The following is a 23,954-nucleotide window of genomic DNA, read 5'->3' on the forward strand; positions in this document are numbered from 1 at the left end:
TTAGTCCATTTATACTTAAGGTCATTATTGATAGAAGATTTACTATTGCCATTTTGTTGTTTTCTATTAGTCTTATAGTTTTTTCTCTTTTCTCTTCAAATTATTTCTAATGCTGTCACTACCCACAGAGAATTGACATTTTTATTGAGATGACACAAAAGCAGTATAATAAAAGTTAATGAATAATAACTGGAAAATTCAATGCCACAGGAATATAGTTGGAAGAAAGAATGTATTAATTTTGTAAGCCCCCACTTGTAGGTGAGTACAGTACTTACAGGAAAGGTAAAACAAATGTATGATTCTTCCCTTATATTTACACATTTTTCAGTCTTGAGTTAGTGCCCCTGCAACCTTCCCTGGTGACTAATATGTTTGTTTCCAGATGCAGAGTATGATTTTGAGCTCATGAGTTTGTTTATATAATATTTGATATGCTCTAATCAATTTCAGTCATTATTACTTGAATGCTCAAATTTTCCCAAACCTCGATAATACAAGACCGATTAAGTTGGCCTGCGTTTTTTGACATGACTCTCATAGTCTTCAGTAACTTTCAGCCATGATAAGATTTCCCGGGCTCATCTTGTACATTTCCTGCACCAGAACTGGAATCTACCATTTCTCTCAGAAGTCCTGGTTCTTTTCAGTAAAAAGGGATATTTAGATAACATAGCCTAGATGATAGTTATTATTGCTTCTAGGTGTTTTTTTTTCCAGGGGATTGAGTTAGGAAATATGTGTTTTCATGAGAAAAAGTCTTCAGTTCATAATTATATTTCCAGTTCAAATTTAAGATTATAGAACTTATTCTTCCTTATTTTTTATACTTTTATCTCTTTTCTCTTATACTGAAAAATCTTCATTCCTAATTACTTTAGGGTAAATATTTACCTGCTTCTTCCTTTTCCTATCATATACCCATAATAATGCTACCAATAAAATGACTATTGAATGCAGTTTAACATTTCTTTGTAATTCTTTTTAAGCTTAGTATAAAGTATTTTTTTAAAGGAGAGAGATTATTTTCTCTATATGGCTATGCCACCTGTCTGACAGTTAAGTGTCTTTGTTTTTGATTATATTAACTTTTAGGAATAATTTTTATTAATTTTTTTGTTTTTAAATTATATAACACATTTACATAAGAACATCAAAACTATATAACAGGGAACATTCAAAAAAGTGTTGATTCTACCCCATTCCCCCTTCTCTACCCTGTTTCCTCCCTTGTTCCATGGGTAACCATTTTCATTAATTTTTTTACTTATTCTTTGTTTTACTTTGAAAATATGAGTGAATAACTACATATTTTCATGTCTCTGTACCTTATACGAAAGGTAGCATACCATCAGCATTGTTTCATATCTTGCTATTTTCACTTACAATACTCTGGAAATCACTGTAGATTTTTCAGTACATAGGGGTTTTCCTTATTTCTGTGTAGTACTCCACAGGGTGGATATATCATAATTCACTCAGTCTGTCCTCTATTGATGGAAATTTGAAAATCGCCTACTTTTTCCAATTAGTATTTTTTTCATAGATTCAGGGGGGTTTATGTGTGGGCTTGTTACATGGATTTATTGCATAATGCTGGGGTTTGGGCTTCCATTGAACCCATCACCCAAATTGTGAATATAGTGCCCAATAGGTAGTTTTTCAACCCCTCTCCCCCACCTTCCTCCCCGCTCTTGGAGTCCCCAGTGCCTGTTGTTTCCATCTTTATGTCCATGTGTACCCTTTGTTTAGCTCCCACTTGTAAGTGAGAACATGCGGTATTTGAAAACGATTTACTTTTAAATGTGGTTCTAAATTAGGATAAGAGATAGAAGTGAGATCAAATAAGATAATGTGTAAGTAAATCCTCTATAACTTTGTGCTGTAAAATACTATATAAATAATATATATCATGTTATCTATCTAGAATACCTTTTAAGAAATTCAGGAATTTATAGTAAATTGGGACATAAACTTGATTTCCTAGCACCAATCAATACTCTACAGGAGTCTGGAGTCTGTTTTTTGAGGTTGCAGAATCATTCCATGTTGGTTATTTTGGAAACTTTGTAACATCTGATACACATTGAAGAAAGCTTCATCCTTACATGTGCAGAAATATTACAAATGTGCTACGTAAGTATATTGCCCTTTTGAAAAAGGAACATAATAACCACTTTTTCCAGAGATATAAACCAATTTTAAATGAAAGCGTCCAAATATTTTAAGAACTTTGCATGCAGAAACATGTAGAAGGCATAGCTTCATTCTTTGCTTAAGAAAGCAAGGCCACACCAGTAGTGATTGGTGAAAAATGCATGAAGCTGACTTTCAGGACAATAAAAGGAAGAACTCCCTAATAATGAGTGCTAATTCTGAGAAGGGTTAGTGGAAAGTAGTTAGTGCCTTGTTATAGAAAGGATTCAGCCAGGCCGGGCAGGTGGCTCATGCCTGTAATCCCAACACTTTGGGAGGCTGAGGCAGGTGGATCACCTGAGGTTGGGAGTTTGAGACCAGCCTGACCAACATGGATAAACCCCATCTCTACTAAAAATACAAAATTAGCCAGGCATGGTGGTGCATGCCTGTAATCCCAGCTACTCGGGAGGCTGAGGCAGGAGAATCATTTGAACCCGGGAGGCGGAGGTTGCGGTAAGCTGAGATCGTGCCATTGCACTCCAGCCTGGGCAACAAGAGCAAAACTCCATCTCAAAAAAACAAAACAAAACAAAACACAGAAAGGATTCAGCCAAAGCTGGAGGACCATCTGCTATGGGACTTAATGAAATAATTCCTGTGTTGTGAGAAAGATTTAGTTAAATTATTCCTGAGACCTAAAAAATTATAAGATTCTAATGGATACTGTCAATTTAACAATTCATCTTAAGAAAATAAAAACATTTCTAATAAATAGGAAGTGGACATTTAAAATATAGTCTGCCAGTCAATGTCTTTGATTTTAAGAAGAATAAGTATATATTAAATAGAAAATACTATTATAAAGCAATTTAAAACATAGACCTTTCCATATAGATTCCTACTGTGTCAAAATCAAGGCTGATATGAACAACAGTTATGATATATTAATTATTATTTAAAAATTTGTTTACTTTTATTGTTTCATAAATTTGGTTACCTTCTATGATGGCATAAGTGAAACACATCAAGTCAGTATTGAGAGACCCTTAACTTTCTAACCATATGTGGCAGGCTTCTATATAATTTTAGGAGTTTCCATATTACAAATGAGGAGTTTAAGGCCTACAATGAATTAACCTCAGCCTGTCCTCTTGCCTTTGGCTCTCTTTAAGCTGGATCTAACACAGAAATAAAGATAAGGAAATTTACCTGGAAGGCCATTTTATAAGCACCTTGTAGCTGTATCTGAGAATCAAAGTAAAATAAAATCCATTGGAACTTAAATTGTGAGTGCAGAGGAGAAATTTTCCAAATGAAACTTAAATTCCTTTTATAGCTGCTGCTGAAAAAGGAAGCATTGTGTTTCAAAATAAGGAAATGTAGAAGTTTCTTTGATTTAAAAGCATTGATACATTTTCTAATTTGCAATGGGAAATATTTGCTTATAGAGAATACAGTAGTACCACAAGGACAAACAATATTTTATAATTAATATAAAAAGATAAAGCAACTTTAAAAGGTATGTTGTTTAATGAAAAAATATTTTCTAATGCACATTGAATCAGATATTGCGGTAAATATAATAGTTATGTAGTTTCTTAGCCAAAAAAGGAAAATATTTAATGGTAGATAATTAAAATATGCTTAAAAACATAAATATGTGTGTATACACATTACTGTAGTTATAAAAATATGCATGCACACATATATTTGTATGTTTGCTTATTTCCAAAATACAACCCAGAGAGTTTTCTTATTTATCAATCTGTATAGCTTCTTATTTGCTTCTCTTATTTTCTTACTCTGTTTAATGTTGCTACAAGAGAATACCTAAAACTGGGTAATTTATAAAGAAAAGAGGTTTATTTAGCTCATGGTTTTGCAGGTGAGGAAGTACAAGAAGCATGATGGTAGCACCTGCTCAGCTTCTGGTGAGGGCTTTTCATGCTGCATCATAACATGGCAGAGAAGGTCAAAGGGGAAGTGGACACAGGCGAAGAGGCAAAAACCCAAGGGGCATCTTTGCTTTATAATAACCCACTCTTGTGGGAACGAATCCATCACCACAACTAATCCAGTCTCACAAGAGTGGGAACCAGGTCATTCATAAGGGACCCACCCCCATGACCCAAACACCTCCCGCTAGGCCCTACCTCCCAACACTGGCACATTAGGAATCAAATTTCAACATGAGTTTGGGTGGGGACAAACCATAAGTGCTAAACCATATTATAGTACTTGTCTTACTCTATTAGCTAGAACTTCCAGTATGATACTGAGTAGAAGTGCTATGAGAAGACATCCTTGTCCTGTCCTCAGTCAAAGCAGGAAAGCATCTAGTTTCTCACCATTATGTATGATGTTAGCTGTAAGGTTTCTGTAGATGTCAAGTTGAACAAGATTCCCTCTACTTCGTTAGCTGAGAGTTTTTGTCATGAATATGTGTTGGATTTTGTCAAATGCTTTATGTCAAAAATATATTGATACAATTTTTTTTTCTGCTTTAGCCTGTTAATGTGACAGATTACATCAACTGATTTTTGAATGTTGGAACAACCTGGCATACCTGGAATAAATCCTACTTGGTCATGGTGTATAATTCTTTTTATTTCTTGTTGGACTCAATTTGCTAATATTTTCTCAAAGATTTTTGCACCTGTGTTCATAAGACATTGGTGTAGTTTTTCTTTCTTACAGTATCTTTGCCTGCTTTTGGTATTAGGATAATGCTAGCCTTTTAGAAAAAGTAAGTGTTCTCTCTGTTTCTATTTTCTGGAACAGATTTTAGAAAACTAGTATTATTTTTTCCTTAAATGTTTGGTAGAATCCACAATAAACTATCTGGGACTTGTGCTTTGTTTTGTAGGGTCACTAATTATCAATTCGATTTCTTTAATTGATATATAGATCTATATATCTATCTATTAGAGCTATATCTCTCCCAGTGTGAGTTCTGGTAGACTGTGTCTTTCAAGAAGCTGGTCTCTTTCATCTAAGCTATAAAATTTGTGAGGCACGGCTGTTAGTATTCTTTATCTCTTTAATTTCCATAGCATCAGTAGCGATGACCCCTCTTTTATTTCTGATGTTAGCAAGTTGTGTCCTTTCTTTTTTCTTGGTTAACCTGGCTAGGGATTTATCTATTTTATTGATCTTTTCAAAGCAGCAGCATTGTGTTCATTGATTATTGATTCCCTGTTTTCAGTTTCTCTGATTTTTAAATTATTTCTTTTTTTCTGCTTGCATTACATCTCTATTTCTCCTTTTTCTGATTTCCTAATGTGGACACTTGGATTTTTCATTTTAAAGCTTTCTTCTTTTCTGATATATGCATTCAATGCTATAAATTTCCCTCTAAGCACTGCTTGTGCACCATTCTACAAATATTGATAAGTTGTATTTTAAATTTAATTTAGTTAAAATATTTATCTTTGTTCACACTGGACATGGTTATCTATGTAGAAAATAGCAAAGAATTTTTTAGAAACCTGAAACTAATAATCATAGAAAGATTTAAAGATAAAAAGTTAATATACAATTGCCTTTCAATATACCAGCCACGAACAATTGGAATTTAAAATTTTAAAAAAATACCATCTAGCTAGCACAAAAATTTAAAATACTTGGATTAAAGCTACTAAAATATGTGTAAGATGTATATGAGGAAAATTACAAACTCTGAGGAAAGAAATCAAAGAGGATCTAAATAAATGGAGAGAGAGTTTGTGTTCATAGATAGGAAGACAATATTGTTAAGATCTCAGTTCCTCCTGGCATGATTTTTGACTCAATGTAATTCCAATCAAAATCCCAGAAAGTTATTTTGTGGCTATAGACAAACTAATTCTAAAATTTGTATGGGTATGCAAAAGACCTGAAATAGCTAACAAAATACTGAAGAAGGACAAAATCTAAGGACCTACACTGCTTGACTTTAAGACTTACTATAAAGCTACATAATTAAAACAGTGCAGTACTAGAGAAGAACAGACAAATAGACCAATAAAACAAAATAGGGAACCCAGAAATATATCCAATATATTTGTCACCACTGACAAATATAGTCAATGGTGTTTGAAAAAAGAGCAACAAAAATCCCTAGTTAAATGGAGAAATAAGGTCTTTTCGACAAATGTTACTGGAACAACTGGACATCCACAGGCAAAAATGTGAACTAGAAGCAACTTTACACCTTTCACGAAAATTAACTCCAAATGAATTATAGACCTAGATGTAAAATACAAAACTATAAAACTCCTAGGAGACAACATAGGAGGAAATCTAAATTCTCTTGAATTTGGTAATGACTTTTTAGATATGACAAAATCATGATCCATGAAAGAAAAAAATTAGTAAGTCTAAAGATGGTTGAAACCTGAAAAAAAATAAAAATAAAAGATGCTTGACATCATTTTCATTAGGAAATTGCAGATTAAAACAACAGTGAAATATCATGACACACCTATTATAATGGCTAAAATCCAAAGTACTGACAATACCAAATGCCAGTGAGGATGAGGAGCAACAGGAACTCTCCTTCTTTGCTAGTGGGAATGTAAAATGGTACAGCTATTTTGGAAGCCAGTTTGGCAGTTTACAAAGCTAAGCATAGTCTCAACACTTGATCCAGCAATTGCATTCATATAGCAGCTTTATTCATGATTGCCAAAACCTGGAAGCAACCAAAATGTCCTTCAGTAGGTGAATGGATAAAGAAACATACGTTCAGACAATGAAATGTTATTCAGTGATTTTTTTAAAATGAGCTATCAAACCATAAAAATATACGGCAGAACTTTAATTTATGTTGCTAAGTGGAAAATATAAGTCTGAAAAGGCCACATACTCTGTGATCCCAGCTATATGACACTGGGTTGCCAGAAGTTCTGGGAAAAGGAAGAATGAATAGATGGAACACAGAGGAATTTTAGGGCAGTTTAACTGCTATTTATGATACTGTAATGATGGATATATATCAGTATAAAGTTGTCAAAACTCATAGAACATATACCACAAGAGTAAACCCTAAGGTAAACTATAATTTTTACTAATGTATCAGTGTTGTTTAATCAATTGTAACAAATGTACCACATACTATCAGATATCTAATTTACAAATGTACCACATACTATCAGATATCTAATTTACAAATGTACCACATACTGTAATTTAGGAAGTTATGCAGGGAATGGGGGCATGTGTATGGGAACTCTGTACTACCTGCTCAATTTTTCTGTAAACCTAGAACTTTTCTAAAAACATAAATTATGTTAATTTTAAAATAACACATAAAAAATACAACCCAGAAATATTTTCTTTCTTGTATTGGCTCTCAAGCAAAAAAACTTGCCCACCACTGCATTAAATGATTATAATTAGAAACATATTTGTTTGACCCTTTTTTCTTGAGGTACTATGTTTCATATGGTGCTGCATTGCTTTATGTAGAATGGATATAGTGATATAAAAATAAATGAATTTTAAGAGCTAATGATACCTATGACATCTAGGAAACTCCCCTGATATAGCATTTATTCATTAACATATTAACAAATCGTGAGTGCCTACTATATGCCGAGCACTATTTCCACTCTGGTGATACAGCAGTGAGCCAGACAGAAAAAAAAAAAATCCTACTTTTCTGGAGCTTACATTCCATTAACACATTCCCAAACCTTTATATCTCTCCACACATTCAACAAAAATGCTCTAAGCTGTCTGGAACTACTAAACCTTTGTAAACATTCTTCCTCTTCTTCTTCTTTTGTCTCCCTTCCCCCCCACCCCCGAGATGGAGTTTCGCTCTTGTTGCCCAGGCTGGAGTGCAATGGCACGATCTCGGCTCACTGCAACCTCCACCTCCTGGGCCCAGGCGATTCTCCTGCCTCAGCCTCCTGAGTAGCTGGGATTACAGACAAGCGCCACCATGCCCAGCTAATTTTTGCAATTTTAGCAGAGACAGGGTTTCACCGTGTTGGTCAGGCTGGTCTCAAACTCCTGACCTCAGGTGATCCACCTGCCCTGGCCTCCCAAAGTACTCGGATTACAGGCATGAGCCACTGCGCCCGGCCACTTCTTATAATTAGAACTTTTCAACCATTCAAATAAGATAAATAAAAGCAACAGTTGAAATTTTAAGATGCCACCAAAACATTGTATAAACCAAAATTTTTTTTTTTTGTAGTAGCCGAGGCTCTGACAGTTCAGAATCCATTGACTCTCTGACTTACCTTCTCAAGTTAACTTCTCAGGTATGAGTGAATATTTTTGCTTATATGTGGATATGCTGTGTAGGTACTGTTCTTACTGTGACTAATAATCAGGCAAAAAAATTGCAGATATGTAATTATTGTATATCATTATTTATTTTCTAACTATGTACATATCTTAAATCATACAGTTATTTAACTTTAGGGTTTCTTATTCTAACATCCTTGCTTTATAGATGAGAATAGTTAAGATCCATAGAGATGAAATTATTTCTTAAAAGCCATACAACTTGTTAGTTACAGAGGTGGTAGCCTAACATACATCACCTGACTGCTTAATTTATACATTTATTATTCAACTATGTCTTGAGCTCCAACTACGTATCAGGTACTGGCTGAGTGATGGGGATAGAGCAGTGAACAAAATGAGACAACAGCTTTCCCTTTGTTATCTTACATTCTGGCTGGGGGAGATACAAAATAAAGAAGATAAGTAAAATACATGATGTGTTACATGGGGATGAGTGCCTAAGGAGTAAATTAAAGCAGGAGGGGGAATAAAGAGTTTAGGTGGAGATTGCAGTTTGGGATAGAGGCTACCAAAGTGAAAGATAAATACTTAAGTAAGAACTCAAAGGAAATGAGGGACAAGCCAAGTAGATACTAGGTATATTAACTGCTTTTTGGTACATAACAACTTTAAAACCTCAGTGGCTTACAACAAACTTTTATTTTCTCACTCATGGGTCTGCAGGTTGGCTCTGTTAGACATGGGTAGGGTCAACTGGTCTTGGATTCAGGCTACAGGTTGAGTTCAGTTATGTTCCACATGTTTCTCATTTGCTTGGGCTAGAGAATAGCCAGGCAAGATCCTATGTTGAAAACCCAGAGTATACAAGGTTAAACCAAGCAATACTATCCCTAACACACACTGTTCATAGTCTACCTCAAAACCTCTTTTTCCAGTGACCCAAGTCTGTCAGGCAGATTTTCTGTCTTTCAAACTATCACTTGAGACAGTTTTACTAAATGTATCACTTCTGCATAATTTGTGTCATCATTCTTCTATTCATTTATTTTTAATAAGTAAAGATTATATATATTTATTGTATATGACACATTGTATTGAAATATGTATACATTGTGGAATGATGAAATTGAGCTAATTAACATATTCATTATCTCACATACCTATTTTTGTGGTGAGAACACTGAAAACACTTAAAATCTATTCTTAGCAATTTTCAGTATAATACATTGTTATTAACTATAGTCACAATGATGTACAATAGATCTCTTGAACCTATTCCTCCTATCTAACTGGAATTTTGTATCCTTTGACCAGCACCTGCTCAACCCACACCCCTTCACTCCTGCAGCCCCTGGTAACTACCATTCTACTCTCAACTTCTATGAATTCAGCATTTTTTTTAATACTCCACACATAAGTGACATCATGATCTTTCTGTGCCTGGCTTACCTCACTTAACGTAGTGTCCTCCACGTTCATCTATACTACTCCAAGTGACAAGATTTCTTTCTTTTTAAAGGCTGAATAGTATTTCATTGTGCTACATGCCACATTTTCTTTATCCATTTATCTGTTGATGAACACTTAAGTTGATTCCATACACTGGCTATTGTGAATAGTGCTTCAATGACCATGAGAGTGCAGATATCTCTTTGACATACTGACTTCCTTTCCTGTAAGATACAGACTCAGTGGTGGGATTGCTAGTTTAGATGATAGTTCTATTTTTAATTTTTTGAGGAACTTCCATACTGTTTTCCATAATGGCTGTACTAATTTATATTCCCACCAACAGTGTACAGGGGTTCCTTTTCTCCACATCTCCAACACTAATTATCTTTTTTTTTTTATAACAGCCACTCTAACAGGCATGAGGTAATATCCATATGTGGTTTTAACTTGCATTTCTCTGATGATTAGTGATGTAGGGCATTTTTAAATATGCCTGTTGGCCATTTGTATTTTTCTTTTGACAAATATCTATTTAGAGCCTTTGCCCATTTTTTAATCAGGTTATTTGTTTTCTTACTATTGAGTTCCTGATATATTTCGGATATTAACCCCTTATCAGATGTATGGTTTGCAAATATTTTCTCCCATCCCATTAGATGTCTCATCATTCTGTTGATTGTTTCATTGGCTGTACAAAGGCTTTTTAGTTTGATGTAATCCCATGTATCTGTTTTTGCTTTTGTTGCCTGTGTTTTCAAGTTCATATCCAAAAAAATCATTGCCCAGACCAACATCTTGGAGCCTTTCCCCTATATTTTTTTCAGTAGTTTTATAGTTTCAAGTCTTACATTTAAGTCTTTAATCCAATTTTAGTTGATTTTTGTACACAGTGTGAGATGAGTCTAATTTCATTATTTTGCATGTGGATATCTTATTGTCCTAACAGCATTTATCAAAGATACTGTCCTTTTCACATCATGTGTTCTTGGCACTTCTGTCAAAAGTCAATTGACTATAAATGCACAGATTTATTTGGGGGCTATTTCATTATTTTGGTTTATGTGTCTGTTTTTATGCCAGTACCATACCTTTTTGATTTCTGTAGTTTTATAGTATATTTTAAAGTCAGACAGTGTGAGCTTCCAGCTTTGTTCATGTAGCTCAAGACTGTTTTGGCTAGTTCGGCTCCTTTGTGGTTCCATATGAATTATAGAATTTGTTTTCTATTTCTCTGAAAAATCCCATTGGAATTTTGATAGGGATTATATTGAATCTGTAGATCACTTTGGGTAGTATGGACAATTTGACAATATTAATTCTTCTGATCCATGAGCACAAGATATCTTTCCATTTCTTCATAGAAGACTTTCCATGTCTTCTTCTATTTCTTTTATCAATGTTTTATAATTGTCAGTGTACAGGTCTTTCCCTTCCTTGGTTAAATTTATTCCTACTTTTTTTGTAGATATTATAAATGGAATTATGTTCTTGATTTCTTTTTTAGATAGTTTTTTAGATAGTTTGTTATTAATTATACTTTGTATAGAATCACTACTGATTTTGTATGTTGATTTTTTATCCTTCAACTTTACTGAATTTTTAAATTCTGTTCTTTGATGGAGTTTTCTATATATAAGATCATGTTATCTGCAATCAAAGACAATTTAACTTCTTCCTTTTACTCCTGTCTAATTGCTCTGGCTAGGACTTCAGTACCATGTTGAATAGAAGTGGTAAAAGTGGGCATCATTGTCTTGTTCCTTGTCTTAGAGGAAAAGCTTTCAAGTTTTCACCATTGGGTATGATGTTAGCTTTGGGTTTGTCATAGATGGCCTTTATTGCATTGAGGTACATGCATTTTATACCTTATTTGTGGAGCATTTTTATCATGAAAGCGATGTTGAATTCTATCAAATGCTTTCTTCTGCATATATTCAGATGATCATAGGGTTTTTGTCCTTCATTCTGCTGATGTGATGTATCACATTTATCAATTTGTATATGTTGAACCATCCCTATATTTCTGGGATTAATCCCACTTGATCATGATGAATAATCTTTTATTGTGCTGCTAGATTTGGTTTGTTAGTATTTTGTTGAGGATTTTTGCATCTACGCTCATCAGGGATATTGGTCTGTTATCTTTTTCTTGTAGTTTACTTGTCTGGCTTTGGTATCAGAGAAATGCTGGCCTCATTAAATGAATTTGGAAATATTCCCTCTCCTTCAATATTTTGGAAGAGTTTAAGAAGGATTCATATTAGTTTCTCTTTAAATGTTTGGTAGAATTCAGCAGTCAAACCATCAGGTCCTCGGCTTTTCTTTGATGGGAAACTTTTTATTTCTAATTTAATCTCCTTACTCATTATTCATCTATTCAGATGTTCTGCTTCTTCATGATTCAGTCTTGGTAGGTTATATGTAGCAAGGAATTTATTTATTTCTTCTAGGTTATCTAATTTGTTGGCATATAATTGTTTATAATGGTAGTCTTTTATGATCCTATTTCTGTGGTGTCGGTTATAATGTCTCATCTTTCTTTTCTGACTTTATCTGAGTCTTCTCTCTCTCTCTTCTTAGTCTAGCTATAGATTTATCCATTTTGTTTCTTTTTTTAAAAACAGAAAACCTCTTCATTTCATTGGTCTTTCCTATTGTTTTTCTAGTCCCTATTTATTTTTGCTCTGATATTATTTTCTTCTTTCTGCTAACTCCATGCTTAGTTTGTTCTTCTTTTCCTAGTTCCTTGAAGTGTAACACTAGGTTGTGTATTTCAGAACTGTTTTTCCTTTTTTTTCAGCCCCAGCTCAAAAGATCTTCTTTTTTGATGTAGGTGTTTATTGATATGAACTTCCCTCTTAGAACTGCTTTTGCTGCATCTGATAAGTTTTGATATGTTGTATTTCCATTTTTGTTTGTCTCAAGATATTTTTAAATTTGTTTTAATTTCTTTACTGACCCATTGGCTGTTCAGGAGTGTATTGTTTAATTTCCATGTGCTTGTAAATGTGTCACTATTTTTCTGTTATATTTTCCTAATTACCTACTATCCAGTCACAAAAGCAATGACTATGACATAGTTTAGGTTTTGTTAGGACAGCATCTTACTTCTGCATATCAATTTCTGTAGTTTTCAGATTTTAATGCATAACACCCTCAGACTATCAATGGCTTACAATAGCAAACATGTATTTTCTTGTTCATGAATCTGAAGGTCAGCAGTGGCTCTACTGAACTAATCAGAAATCAGCCAAACTTAGCTCCTAATTGTGGGTTGGGTTCAGGTTTATTCCACCTTTCTTTCTTCACCTAGACCAGCAGCCAGCTTCACCTCTTGTGATTGCTCATGGCCAATCACAAGAGTTCAAGAGGGCAAGCCAAACCATGCAAATCTATTTAAAGCCTCTGATTAACATTCTACTGACCAAATTAAGACATATGTCCAAATTCAACATCAATGGGGTGGGGAAGGATAATTATATAATAGTGAACATTTAGGAACAATCCAGGGGTATCTTTTCCCAGGCCAGGAATACTAAAAGTGCAGTGGCCCTGACGAAGGAGCATGTCTGTCATTTTCTAGGAAGACCAAGGAAGCTAATGTGGCTAGAGAAGAATGAATAAGGAGAACAATGGTAAAACATGAAATCAGATAGGCTTTGAAGGTTGCAGGAGCAGGTCATGTAAAGCCTGGTAGGCTTAGGACTTCAGTTTTTGCTCTGAGTTTGGAGATCTTTGATCAGAGGAATGACATGATCTGCCTGAAGTGGTTAGTAGGGTCACCTTGGCTGTTGTGTTAAGAGTACAATGATGACCCATAAGGGAGACCAATTAGGGGGCTCTTATAATAACCCAGGCAAGATAAAAGTGGTGGCTGCACCAAGGTGATACTAGTAGAGGGAATGAGAAGTGATTAGATTTTAGATATATTTTCAAGATAGTGTTAAGAAAATTTGCTGATGACATGTTTATAAGATTGAAAAATAGAAAGGAAAGAAGGTGGTCTCCAGAATTTGGGACCTGAGCATCTGGAGATTAGAGTTTCCATTCCATGAGGACAATGGTAAAATAGTTAACTTAATTTTGTTCTCTAGCTACTAAACCATATTTTGAAGATGTATTAGGACTCTCTCCATTGCAAGAGGCAAAAAGTCCTTCCAAAATGGCTTAGTCAAAAGGGAAATTTGTTGGATTACTAAATAAAAAGTCTAGGGACAAGGCTGGCTTTTGTCATGGCTTAAATGAGGGGCTCAAATGATGTCATTAAGATCCTGGAGGGTTTTTTCTCCTGCTTTCATCTCATTTCTGCCTTTTCTTGGTTGGTTCCATTCTCAGACAGACTTTCTTCTCTTGGTGTTAAAATCACTATAGAAATCCAGCCTCACATCCTTACTATACTAAGTCTGGTTGAGACATCCTCCTATACAGTAGTTCCCTCAAAAATGCAGATATTGACATTTTTAACAAAGAGGTGAAAGATCTGTTCAGTGAAAACTGTAAAATGTTGATGAAATTGAAGACACAAACAAATGGAAAGTATTTCGTGTTCATGAATCAGAAGAATTAATATTGTCAAAATGTCTATACTACCCAAAGCTCTCTACAAATTCAACGCAATACCTATTTCAATGACATTTTTCACAGAAGTAGAACAAACAGTACTAAAATTTGTATAGAACCACAAAAGAGCCTGAATAGCTAAAGCAAACTTGAGCAAGAACAACAAAGCTGGAGGTATCACACTTCCTGATTTTAAAATATCTTACAAAGCTACAATAACCAAAAGTATATGATACTGGCATATGAACAGACACACAGCACAATGGAGCAAAATAGAAAGCCCAGAAGTAAGACCATGCATATACAGTCAACTGATCTTTGACAAGGGTGCTAAGAATACACAATGAAGAAAGGATAGTCTCTTGAAAAAATGGTGTTGGTGGCCGACTGTGGTGGCTCACTCCTGTAATCCCAACACTTTCAGAGGCCAAGGCAGGAGAATCACTTGAGCTTAGGAGTTCGAGACCAGCCTGAGCAACATAGTGAGACCCCACCTCTACAAAAAATAAGAAAATTATCCAGGCATGGTGGCTCACGCCTATAGTCCCAGCTTCTCAGGAGGCTGAGGTGGGAGGATCAATGAGCCCGGGAGGTCAAGGCTGTAGTAAGTCATGATTGGGCCACTGCACTCGAGCCTGAGCAACAGAATGAGATGCTGTATCAAAGAAAAAAAAATGGTGTTGGAAAACTGGATATATACATAAAACAGAATGAAATTGGACCTTTATACTACACACAAAAAGTCAACTGAAGATGGGCTAAACACTTAAAAGTAAGACCCAAAACCATAAAACTCCTAGAAGAAACATAGGGGAAAGCACCATGACATTGATCTTGACAATAATTTCATGGCTATAACACCAAAAGCATAGACAACAAAAACAAACTTAAACAAGTGGGACTATAACAAACTAAAAAGCTTCTGTACAACAAAGAAAATATTTAATAGCAGGAAAAGGCAACCTATGGAATAGAAGAAAACACTTGCAAATCTTTTATCTGAATAGGTGGTAATCTCCAAAATTTTTAAGGAACTCCTACAACTTAATAGCAAAAGAACCCACTAAGCTGATTTTAAAATGGGCTAAGTACTTGAATAGACATTTCTCCAAGGAAAACATATAAATGGCCAACAATTATATGAAAGGTTGTTCAACATCACTAATCATCAGAGAAATTCAAATCAAAACCACAATGAGATATCATCTCACACCTGCTTGGTCAAAAAATTAAAAATAGTGTTTGCAAGGATGTGGAGAAAATGAAGCCTTTATACATTGTCAGTGAGAATGTAAATTGGTACAGCCATTATGGAAAACAATATGGAGTTTCCTCAAAAAAAATTTAAAAGTGAATTACCATATGATACAGTAATCACCCTTCTGGTATTCATCCAAAAGAATGGAAATCCAGATGCTAAAGAGATATTAGCATTCCCATGTTTATTGCAGTACTATTCACAATAGCCAAGATGCAGAAACAAATGTCTATCAATGGATGAATGGATAAAAAAGATGAGGGGGGATTTTAGAGCCAAGATGGCCGAATAGGAACAGCTCCAGTCTACAGCTCCCAGTGTGAGCAATGCAGAAGACGGGTGATTTCTGCATTTCCAACTGAGGTACCGGGTTCATCTCACTGGGGAGTGTCGGACAGTGGGTGCAGGACAGTGGGTGCAGCACACCGAGTGTGAGCCAAAGCAGGGCGAGGCATCACCTCACCCAGGAAGTGCAAGGGGTCAGGGAATTCCCTTTCCTAGTCAAAGAAAGGGGTGACAGATGGCACATGGAAAATCGGGTCACTCCCACCCTAATACTGCACTCTTCCAATGGTCTTAGCAAACGGCACACCAGGAGATTATATCCTGCACCTGGCTCGGAGGGTCCTATGCCCACAGAGCCTTGCTCATTGCTAGCACAGCAGTCTGAGATCAAACTGCAAGGTGCCAGCGAGGCTGGAGGAGGGGCACCCGCCATTGCCAAGGCTTGAGTAGGTGAACAAAGCAGCCGGGAAGCTCAAACTGGGTTGAGCCCACCGAAGCTCAAGGAGGCCTGCCTACCCCTGAAGATTCCACCTCTGGGGGCAGGGCATAGCCAAACAAAAGGCAGCAGAAACCTCTGCAGACTTAAATGTCCCTGCCTAACAGCTTTGAAGAGAGTAGTGGTTCTCCCAGCATGCAACTGGAGACCTGAGAATGGACAGACTGCCTCCTCAAGTGGGTCCCTGACCCCCGAGTAGCCTAACTGGGAGGCATCCCCCAGTAGGGGCACACTGACATCTCACACGGCCAGGTACTCCTCTGAGACAAAACTTCCAGAGGAATGATCAGGCAGCAACATTTGCTGTTCACCAATATCTGCTGTTCTGCAGCCTCCGCTGCTGATACCCAGGCAAACAAGATCTGGAGTGGACCTCCAGCAAACTCCAACAGACCTGCAGCCGAGGGTCCTGACTGTAAGAAGGAAAACTAACAAACAAAAGGACATCCACACCAAAAACCCATCTGTTCGTCACCATCATCAAAGACCAAAGGTAGATAAAACCACAAAGATGGGGAAAAAACAGAGAAGAAAAACTAGAAACTCTAAAAAGCAGAGCGCCTCTCCTCCTCCAAAGGAACGCAGCTCCTCACCAGCAACGGAACAAAACTGGACGGAGAATGACTTTGACAAGTTGAGAGAAGAAGGCTTCAGACAATCAAACTACTCCGAGCTAACGGAGGAAGTTCAAACCCATGGCAAAGAAGTTAAAAACCTTGAAAAAAAATTAGGCGAATGGCTAACTAGAATAACCAATGCAGAGAAGTCCTTAAAGGACCTGATGGAGCTGAAAACCATGGCATGAGAACTACGTGATGAATGCACAAGCCTCAGTAGCCGATTCGATCAGCTGGAAGAAATGGTATCAGTGATGGAAGATCAAATGAATGAAATGAAGTGAGAAGAGAAGTTTAGAGACAAAAGAATAAAAAGAAACCAACAAAGCCTCCAAGAAATATGGGACTATATGAAAAGACCAAATCTACGTCTGATTGGTATACCTGAAAGTGATGGGGAGAATGGAACCAAGCTGGAAAACACTATGCAGGATATTATCCAGGAGAACTTCCCCAATCTAGCAAGGCAGGCCAACATTCACATTCAGGAAATACAGAGAACGCCACAAAGATACTCCTCGAGAAGAGCAACTCCAAGACACATAATTGTCAGATTCACCAAAGTTGAAGGAAAAAATGTTAAGGGCATCCAGAGAGAAAGGTCGGGTTACCCACAAAGAGAAGCCCATCAGACTAACAGCAGATCTCTCGGCAGAAACTCTGCAAGCCAGGAGAGTGGGGGCCAATATTCAACATCCTTAAAGAAAAGAATTTTCAACCCAGAATTTCATATCCAGCTGAACTAAGTTTCATAAGTGAAGGAGAAATAAAATACTTTACAGACAAGCAAATGCTGAGAGATTTTTTCACCACCAGGCCTGCCCTAAAAGAACTCCTGAAGGAAGCACTAAACATGGAAAGGAACAACCAGTACCAGCCACTGCAAAATCATGCCAAATTGTAAAGACCATCGAGGCTAGGAAGAAACTGCATCAACTAACGAGCAAAATAACCAGCTAACAACATAATGACGAGATCAAATTCACACATAACAATATTAACCTTAAATGTAAATGGGCTAAATGCTCCAATTAAAAGACACCGACTGGCAAATTGGATAAAGGGTCAAGACCCATCAGTGTGCTGTATTCAGGAAACCCATCTCATGTGGAGACACACATAGGCTCAAAATAGAGGGATGGAGGAAGATCTACCAAGCAAATGAAAACAAAAAAAGGCGGAGGTTGCAATCCTCGTCTCTGATAAAACAGACTTTAAACCAACAAAGATCAAAAGCAACAAAGAAGGCCATTACATAATGGTAAAGGGATCAATTCAACAAGGAAAGCTAACTATCCTAAATATATATGCACCCAATACAGGAGCACCCAGATTCATAAAGCAAGTCCTGAGTGACCTACAAAGAGACTTAAACTCCCACACAATAATAATGGGAGACTTTAACACCCCACTGTCAACATTACACAGATCAACGAGACAGAAAGTTAACAAGGATATCCAGGAACTGAACTCAGCTCTGCACCAAGCGGACGTAATAGACATCTACAGAACTCTCCACCCCAAATCAACAGAACATACATTTTTTTCAGCACCACACCATACCTATTCCAAAACTGACCACATAGTTGGAAGTAAAGCACTCCTCAGCAAATGTAAAAGAACAGAAATTATAACAAACTGTCTCTCAGACCACAGTGCAATCAAACTAGAACTCAGGATTAAGAATCTCACTCAAAACCGCTCAACTACATGGAAACTGAACAACCTGCTCCTGAATGACTACTGGGTACATAATGAAATGAAGGCAGAAATAAAGATGTTCTTTGAAACCAACGAGAACAAAGACACAACATACCAGAATCTCTGGGACACATTCAAAGCAGTGTGTAGAGGGAAATTTATAGCACTAAATGCCCACAAGAGAAAGCAGGAAAGATCCAAAATTGACACCCTAACATCACAATTAAAAGAACTAGAAAAGCAAGAGCAAACACATTCAAAAGCTAGCAGAAGGCAAGAAATAACGAAGATCAGAGCAGAACTGAAGTAAATAGAGACACAAAAAACCCTTCAAAAAATCAATGAATCCAGGAGCTGGTTTTTTAAAAAGATCAACAAAATTGATAGACCGCTAGCAAGACTAATAAGAAAAGAGAGAAGAATCAAATAGACACAATAAAAAATGATAAAGGGGATATCACCACTGATACCACAGAAATACAAACTACCATCAGAGAATACTATAAACACCTCTACGCAAATAAACTAGAAAATCTAGAAGAAATGGATAAATTCCTGGACACATACACCCTCCCAAGACTAAACCAGGAAGAAGTTGAATCTCTAAATAGACCAATAACAGGAGCTGAAATTGAGGCAATAATTAATAGCTTACCAACCAAAAAAAGTCCAGGACCAGATGGATTCACAGCCAAATTCTACCAGAGGTACAAGGAGGAGCTGGTACCATTACTTCTGAAACTATTCCAATCAATAGAAAGAGGGAATCCTCCCTAACTCATTTTATGAGGCCAGCATCATCCTGATACCAAAGCCTGGCAGAGACACAACAAAAAAAGAGAATTTTAGACCAATATCCTTGATGAACATTGATGCAAAAATCCTCAATAAAATACTGGCAAACCGAATCCAGCAGCACATCAAAAAGCTTATCCACCATGATCAAGTGGGCTTCATCCCTGGGATGCAAGGCTGGTTCAACATATGCAAATCAATAAACGTAATCCAGCATATAAACAGAACCAAAGACAAAAACCACATGGTTATCTCAATAGATGCAGAAAAGGCCTTTGATAAAATTTGACAACCCTTCATGCTAAAAACTCTCAATAAATTAGGTATTGATGGGACGTATCTCAAAATAATCAGAGCTATCTATGACAAACCCACAGCCAATATCATACTGAATGGGCAAAAACTGGAAGTATTCCCTTTGAAAACGGGCACAAGACAGGGATGCCCTCTCTCACCACTCCTATTCAACATAGTGTTGGAAGTTCTGGCCAGGGCTATCAGGCAGGAGAAGGAAATAAAGGGTATTCAATTAGGAAAAGAGGAAGTCAAATTGGCCCTGTTTGCAGATGACATGATTGTATATCTACAAAACCCCATCGTCTCAGACCAAAATATCCTTAAGCTGATAGGCAACTTCAGCAAAGTCTCAGGATACAAAATCAACGTGCAAAATTCACAAGCATTCTTTTACAGCGATAGCAGACAAACAGAGAGCCAAATCATGAGTGAACTCCCATTCACAATTGCTTCAAAGAGAATAAAATACCTAGGAATCCAACTTACCAGGGACGTGAAGGACCTCTTCAAGGAGAACTACAAACCATTGCTCAATGAAATAAAAGAGGATACAAACAAATGGAAGAACATTCCATGCTCATGGGTAGGAAGAATCAATACCGTGAAAATGGCCATACTGCCCAAGGTAATTTGTAGATTCAATGCCATCTCCATCAAGTTACCAATGACTTTCTTCACAGAATTGGAAAAAACTAAAGTTCATATGGAACCAAAAAAGAGCCCGCGTCGCTAAGTCAATCCTAAGCAAAAAGAACAAAGCTGGAGGCATCACGCTACCTGACTTCAAACTATACTACAAGGCTACAGTAACCAAAACAGCATGGTACTGTTACCAAAACAGAGATATAGACCAATGGAGCAGAACAGAGCCCTCAGAAATAATGCCGCATATCTACAACTATCTGATCTTTGACAAACCTGACAAAAACAAGAAGTGGGGAAAGGATTCCCTATTTTTAAGTGGTGCTGAGAAAACTGGCTAGCCATATGTAGAAAGCTGAAACTGGATCCCTTCCTTACACCTTATACAAAAATTAATTCAAGATGGATTAAAGACTTAAATGTTAGACCTAAAACCATAAAAACCCTAGAAGAAAACCTAAGCAATACCATTCAGGACATAGGCATGGGCAAAAACTTCATGTCTAAAACACCAAAAGCAATGGCAACAAAAGCCAAAATTGACAAATGGGATCTAATTAAACTAAAGAGCTTCTGCACAGCAAAAGAAACTACCATCAGAGTGAACAGGCAACCTACAGAATGGGAGAAAATTTTTGCAATCTGTTCATCTGACAAAGGGCTAATATCCAAAATCTACAATGAACTCAAACAAATTTACAAGAAAAAAACAACCCCATCAAAATGTGGGTGAAGGATATGAACAGACACTTCTCAAAAGAAGACATTTATGCAGCCAAAAGACACATGAAAAAATGCTCATCATCACTGGCCATCAGGGAAATGCAAATCAAAACCGCAGTGAGATACCATCTCACACCAGTTAGAATGGCGATCATTAAAAAGTCAGGAAACAACAGGTGCTAGAGAGGATGTGGAGAAATAGGAACACTTTTACACTGATGGTGGGACTGTAAACTAGTTCAACCATTGTGGAATTCCTCAGGGATCTAGGAATTCCTAGATTCCTAGATCCCTGTGGTGACTCCTCAGGGATCTAGAACTAGAAATACCATTTGACCCAGCCATCCCATTACTGGGTATATACCCAAAGGATTATAAAACATGCTGCTATAAAGACACATGCACACGTATGTTTATTGCGGCACTATTCACAATAGCAAAGTCTTGGAACCAACCCAAATGTCCAACAATGATAGACTGGATTAAGAAAATGTGGCACATATACACCATGGAGTACCATGCAGCCATAAAAAATGATGAGTTCATGTCCTTTGTAGGGACATGGATGAAGCTGGAAACCATCATTCTGAGCAAAGTATCGCAAGGCCAAAAAACCAAACACTGCATGTTCTCACTCCTAGGTGGGAATTGAACAATGAGAACACTTGGACACAGGAAGGGGAACATCACACACTGGGGCCTGTTGTAGAGTTGGGGGAGGGGGGAGGGATAGCATTAGGAGATATACCTAATGTTAAATGACAAGTTAATGGGTACAGCACACCAACATGGCACATGTATACATATGTAACAAACCTGCACATTGTGCACATGTACCCTAAAACTTAAAGTATAATAAAAAATAAAAAATAAATAAAAATTAAAAAATTCAAAAAATTAAAAAAAAAAAAAGATGAGGGGTGTGTGTATGTGTATGTGTGTGTACATACTGGAATATCATTTAGCCTTTGAACCTGGAGGACATTATGATCCGTAAAATAAGCCAAACACAGAAAGACAAATACTACATGATCGCACTTTTATGTGAAATCTAAAAAAGTTGACCTAATAGAGAATAGAAGGGTCATTACCAGGGGTTGGGGAGATGTTAGTCAACGGTATAAACTTGCAGTTGTAGCCGGGCATGGTGGCTCATGCCTGTAATCCCAGCACTATGGGAGGCCAATGCAGGTGGATCACGAGGTCAGAAGTTCAAGACCAGCCTGGCCAACATAGTGAAACCCCGTCTCTACTAAAAATACAAAAAAAAATTAGCCAGGTGTGGTGGTGGGTGCCTGTAATCCCAGCTACGTGGGAGGCTGAGGCAAGGAAAATCACTTGAACCTGGGAAGTGGAAGGAGGTTGCAGTGAGCTGAGACTACGCCACTGCACTCCAGCCCACGCGACAGTGCAAGACTCCGTCTCAAAATAAATAAATAAATAAACCTTGCAGTTGTAAGAGTGTAGCAGGAAGAGCCGCAGACAAAACCTCTCAGACACCGAGTTAAAGAAGGAAGGGGTTTATTCAGCTGGGAGCATTGGCAAGACTCCTGTCTCAAGAGCCGAGCTCCCCAGGTGAGCAATTCCTGTCCCTTTTAAGGGCTCACAAGTCTAAGGGGGTCTGCATGAGAGGGTCGTGATGATTGAACAAGCAGGGGGTACATGACTGGGGGCTACATACACTGGTAATTAGAAAGAAACTGAACAGGACAGGGATCTTCACAGTGCCTTTTTTATGCAAATAACCGATTAGGTCAGGGGTCGATTTTTAACTACCAGGCCCAGGGTGTGGCGCCAGGCTGTTTGCTTGTGGTTTTCATTTCTACCTTTTAGTTTTTACTTCTTCTTTCTTTGGAGGCAGAAATTGGGCATAAGACAATATGAGGGGTGGTCTCCTCCCTTAAGATGAATACATTTTGAAGACCTAACGTACAATGTGGTGACTATAGTTAATAATATTGTATTGTATACTTGAAATTTGCTAAGAGAATGGGTCTTAAGTATTCTCATCACGAAAAGCAAAATAAGTGGTAACTATGTGAGGTGATACATGTGTTAATTAGCTTGATTGTGGTAATAATTTCAAAATGTATACTTAAAACATCATGTACACCTTAAATATATACAATTTTTATTTGTCAATTTAGACCTCAATAAAGCTAGAGGGAAAAAAGCAAAGATGATTCTTATCAGGCTGGTTTAGACATGTGTCAACCCATAAATCACTCACTGTGACTAACAGGATAGACTGTGCTGATTGGCATCAGCCTGGGTTATTTGACAAACCCTCATAGGATTCACTCAGACTTCAAGAACTGAGAGTGGGTAGGATTAAATTCTCTAACAAAATTAAAGACAGTTGCCAGAAGAAGAGGGAATGGGTTCTGGGGACATGAACAACAAATTTGGACAAAGTCCAAATTCAAAAAAATTTTAAGCAATCACATAGCACAAGTGTTTTACCTCCTCCCATATTCTCTCCTGTGCCATCACATTCTCCCTTTCCCTCCATTTGCCAATCTTTCCCTCTCTCCTCTCTCCACCCTCAATACTTTAAAGGATTATACTCAAATATTCTAGTGGGTTTGTTAAAATACCATGCAAGTCTTTATTTCACAAACACCTTCTCTTTCCAAGTGATGTATATCAGGACACTCATGGATAAATATTCATACCCATGCCCACAATTCAGGCAGTTATACATACACACACACCCTCTGGAGTAAAAAATAACAGTAAAAAGAACAAG

The 23,954-nt window shown here is 36.9% G+C and overlaps 1 protein-coding gene across 5 annotated transcripts in view; it reads left to right on the forward strand.

Annotated features, from left to right (window-relative positions):
* The window catches only part of AGBL3 (AGBL carboxypeptidase 3), a 155,354-nt gene that overhangs the window by 63,963 nt on the left and 67,437 nt on the right, over positions 1 to 23,954 (forward strand). For all 5 annotated transcript variants that reach the window (XM_054494618.1, XM_054494620.1, XM_054494621.2 and 2 more), the window contains one exon: positions 8,324 to 8,390. In XM_054494618.1, the coding sequence (XP_054350593.1) occupies positions 8,324 to 8,390 (67 nt within the window). The remainder of the gene's footprint in view (positions 1 to 8,323; positions 8,391 to 23,954) is intronic.

Source organism: Pongo pygmaeus, chromosome 6 (assembly GCF_028885625.2).
Source record: "Pongo pygmaeus isolate AG05252 chromosome 6, NHGRI_mPonPyg2-v2.0_pri, whole genome shotgun sequence".
In the NCBI taxonomy this organism is placed as follows: Eukaryota; Metazoa; Chordata; class Mammalia; order Primates; family Hominidae; genus Pongo; species Pongo pygmaeus.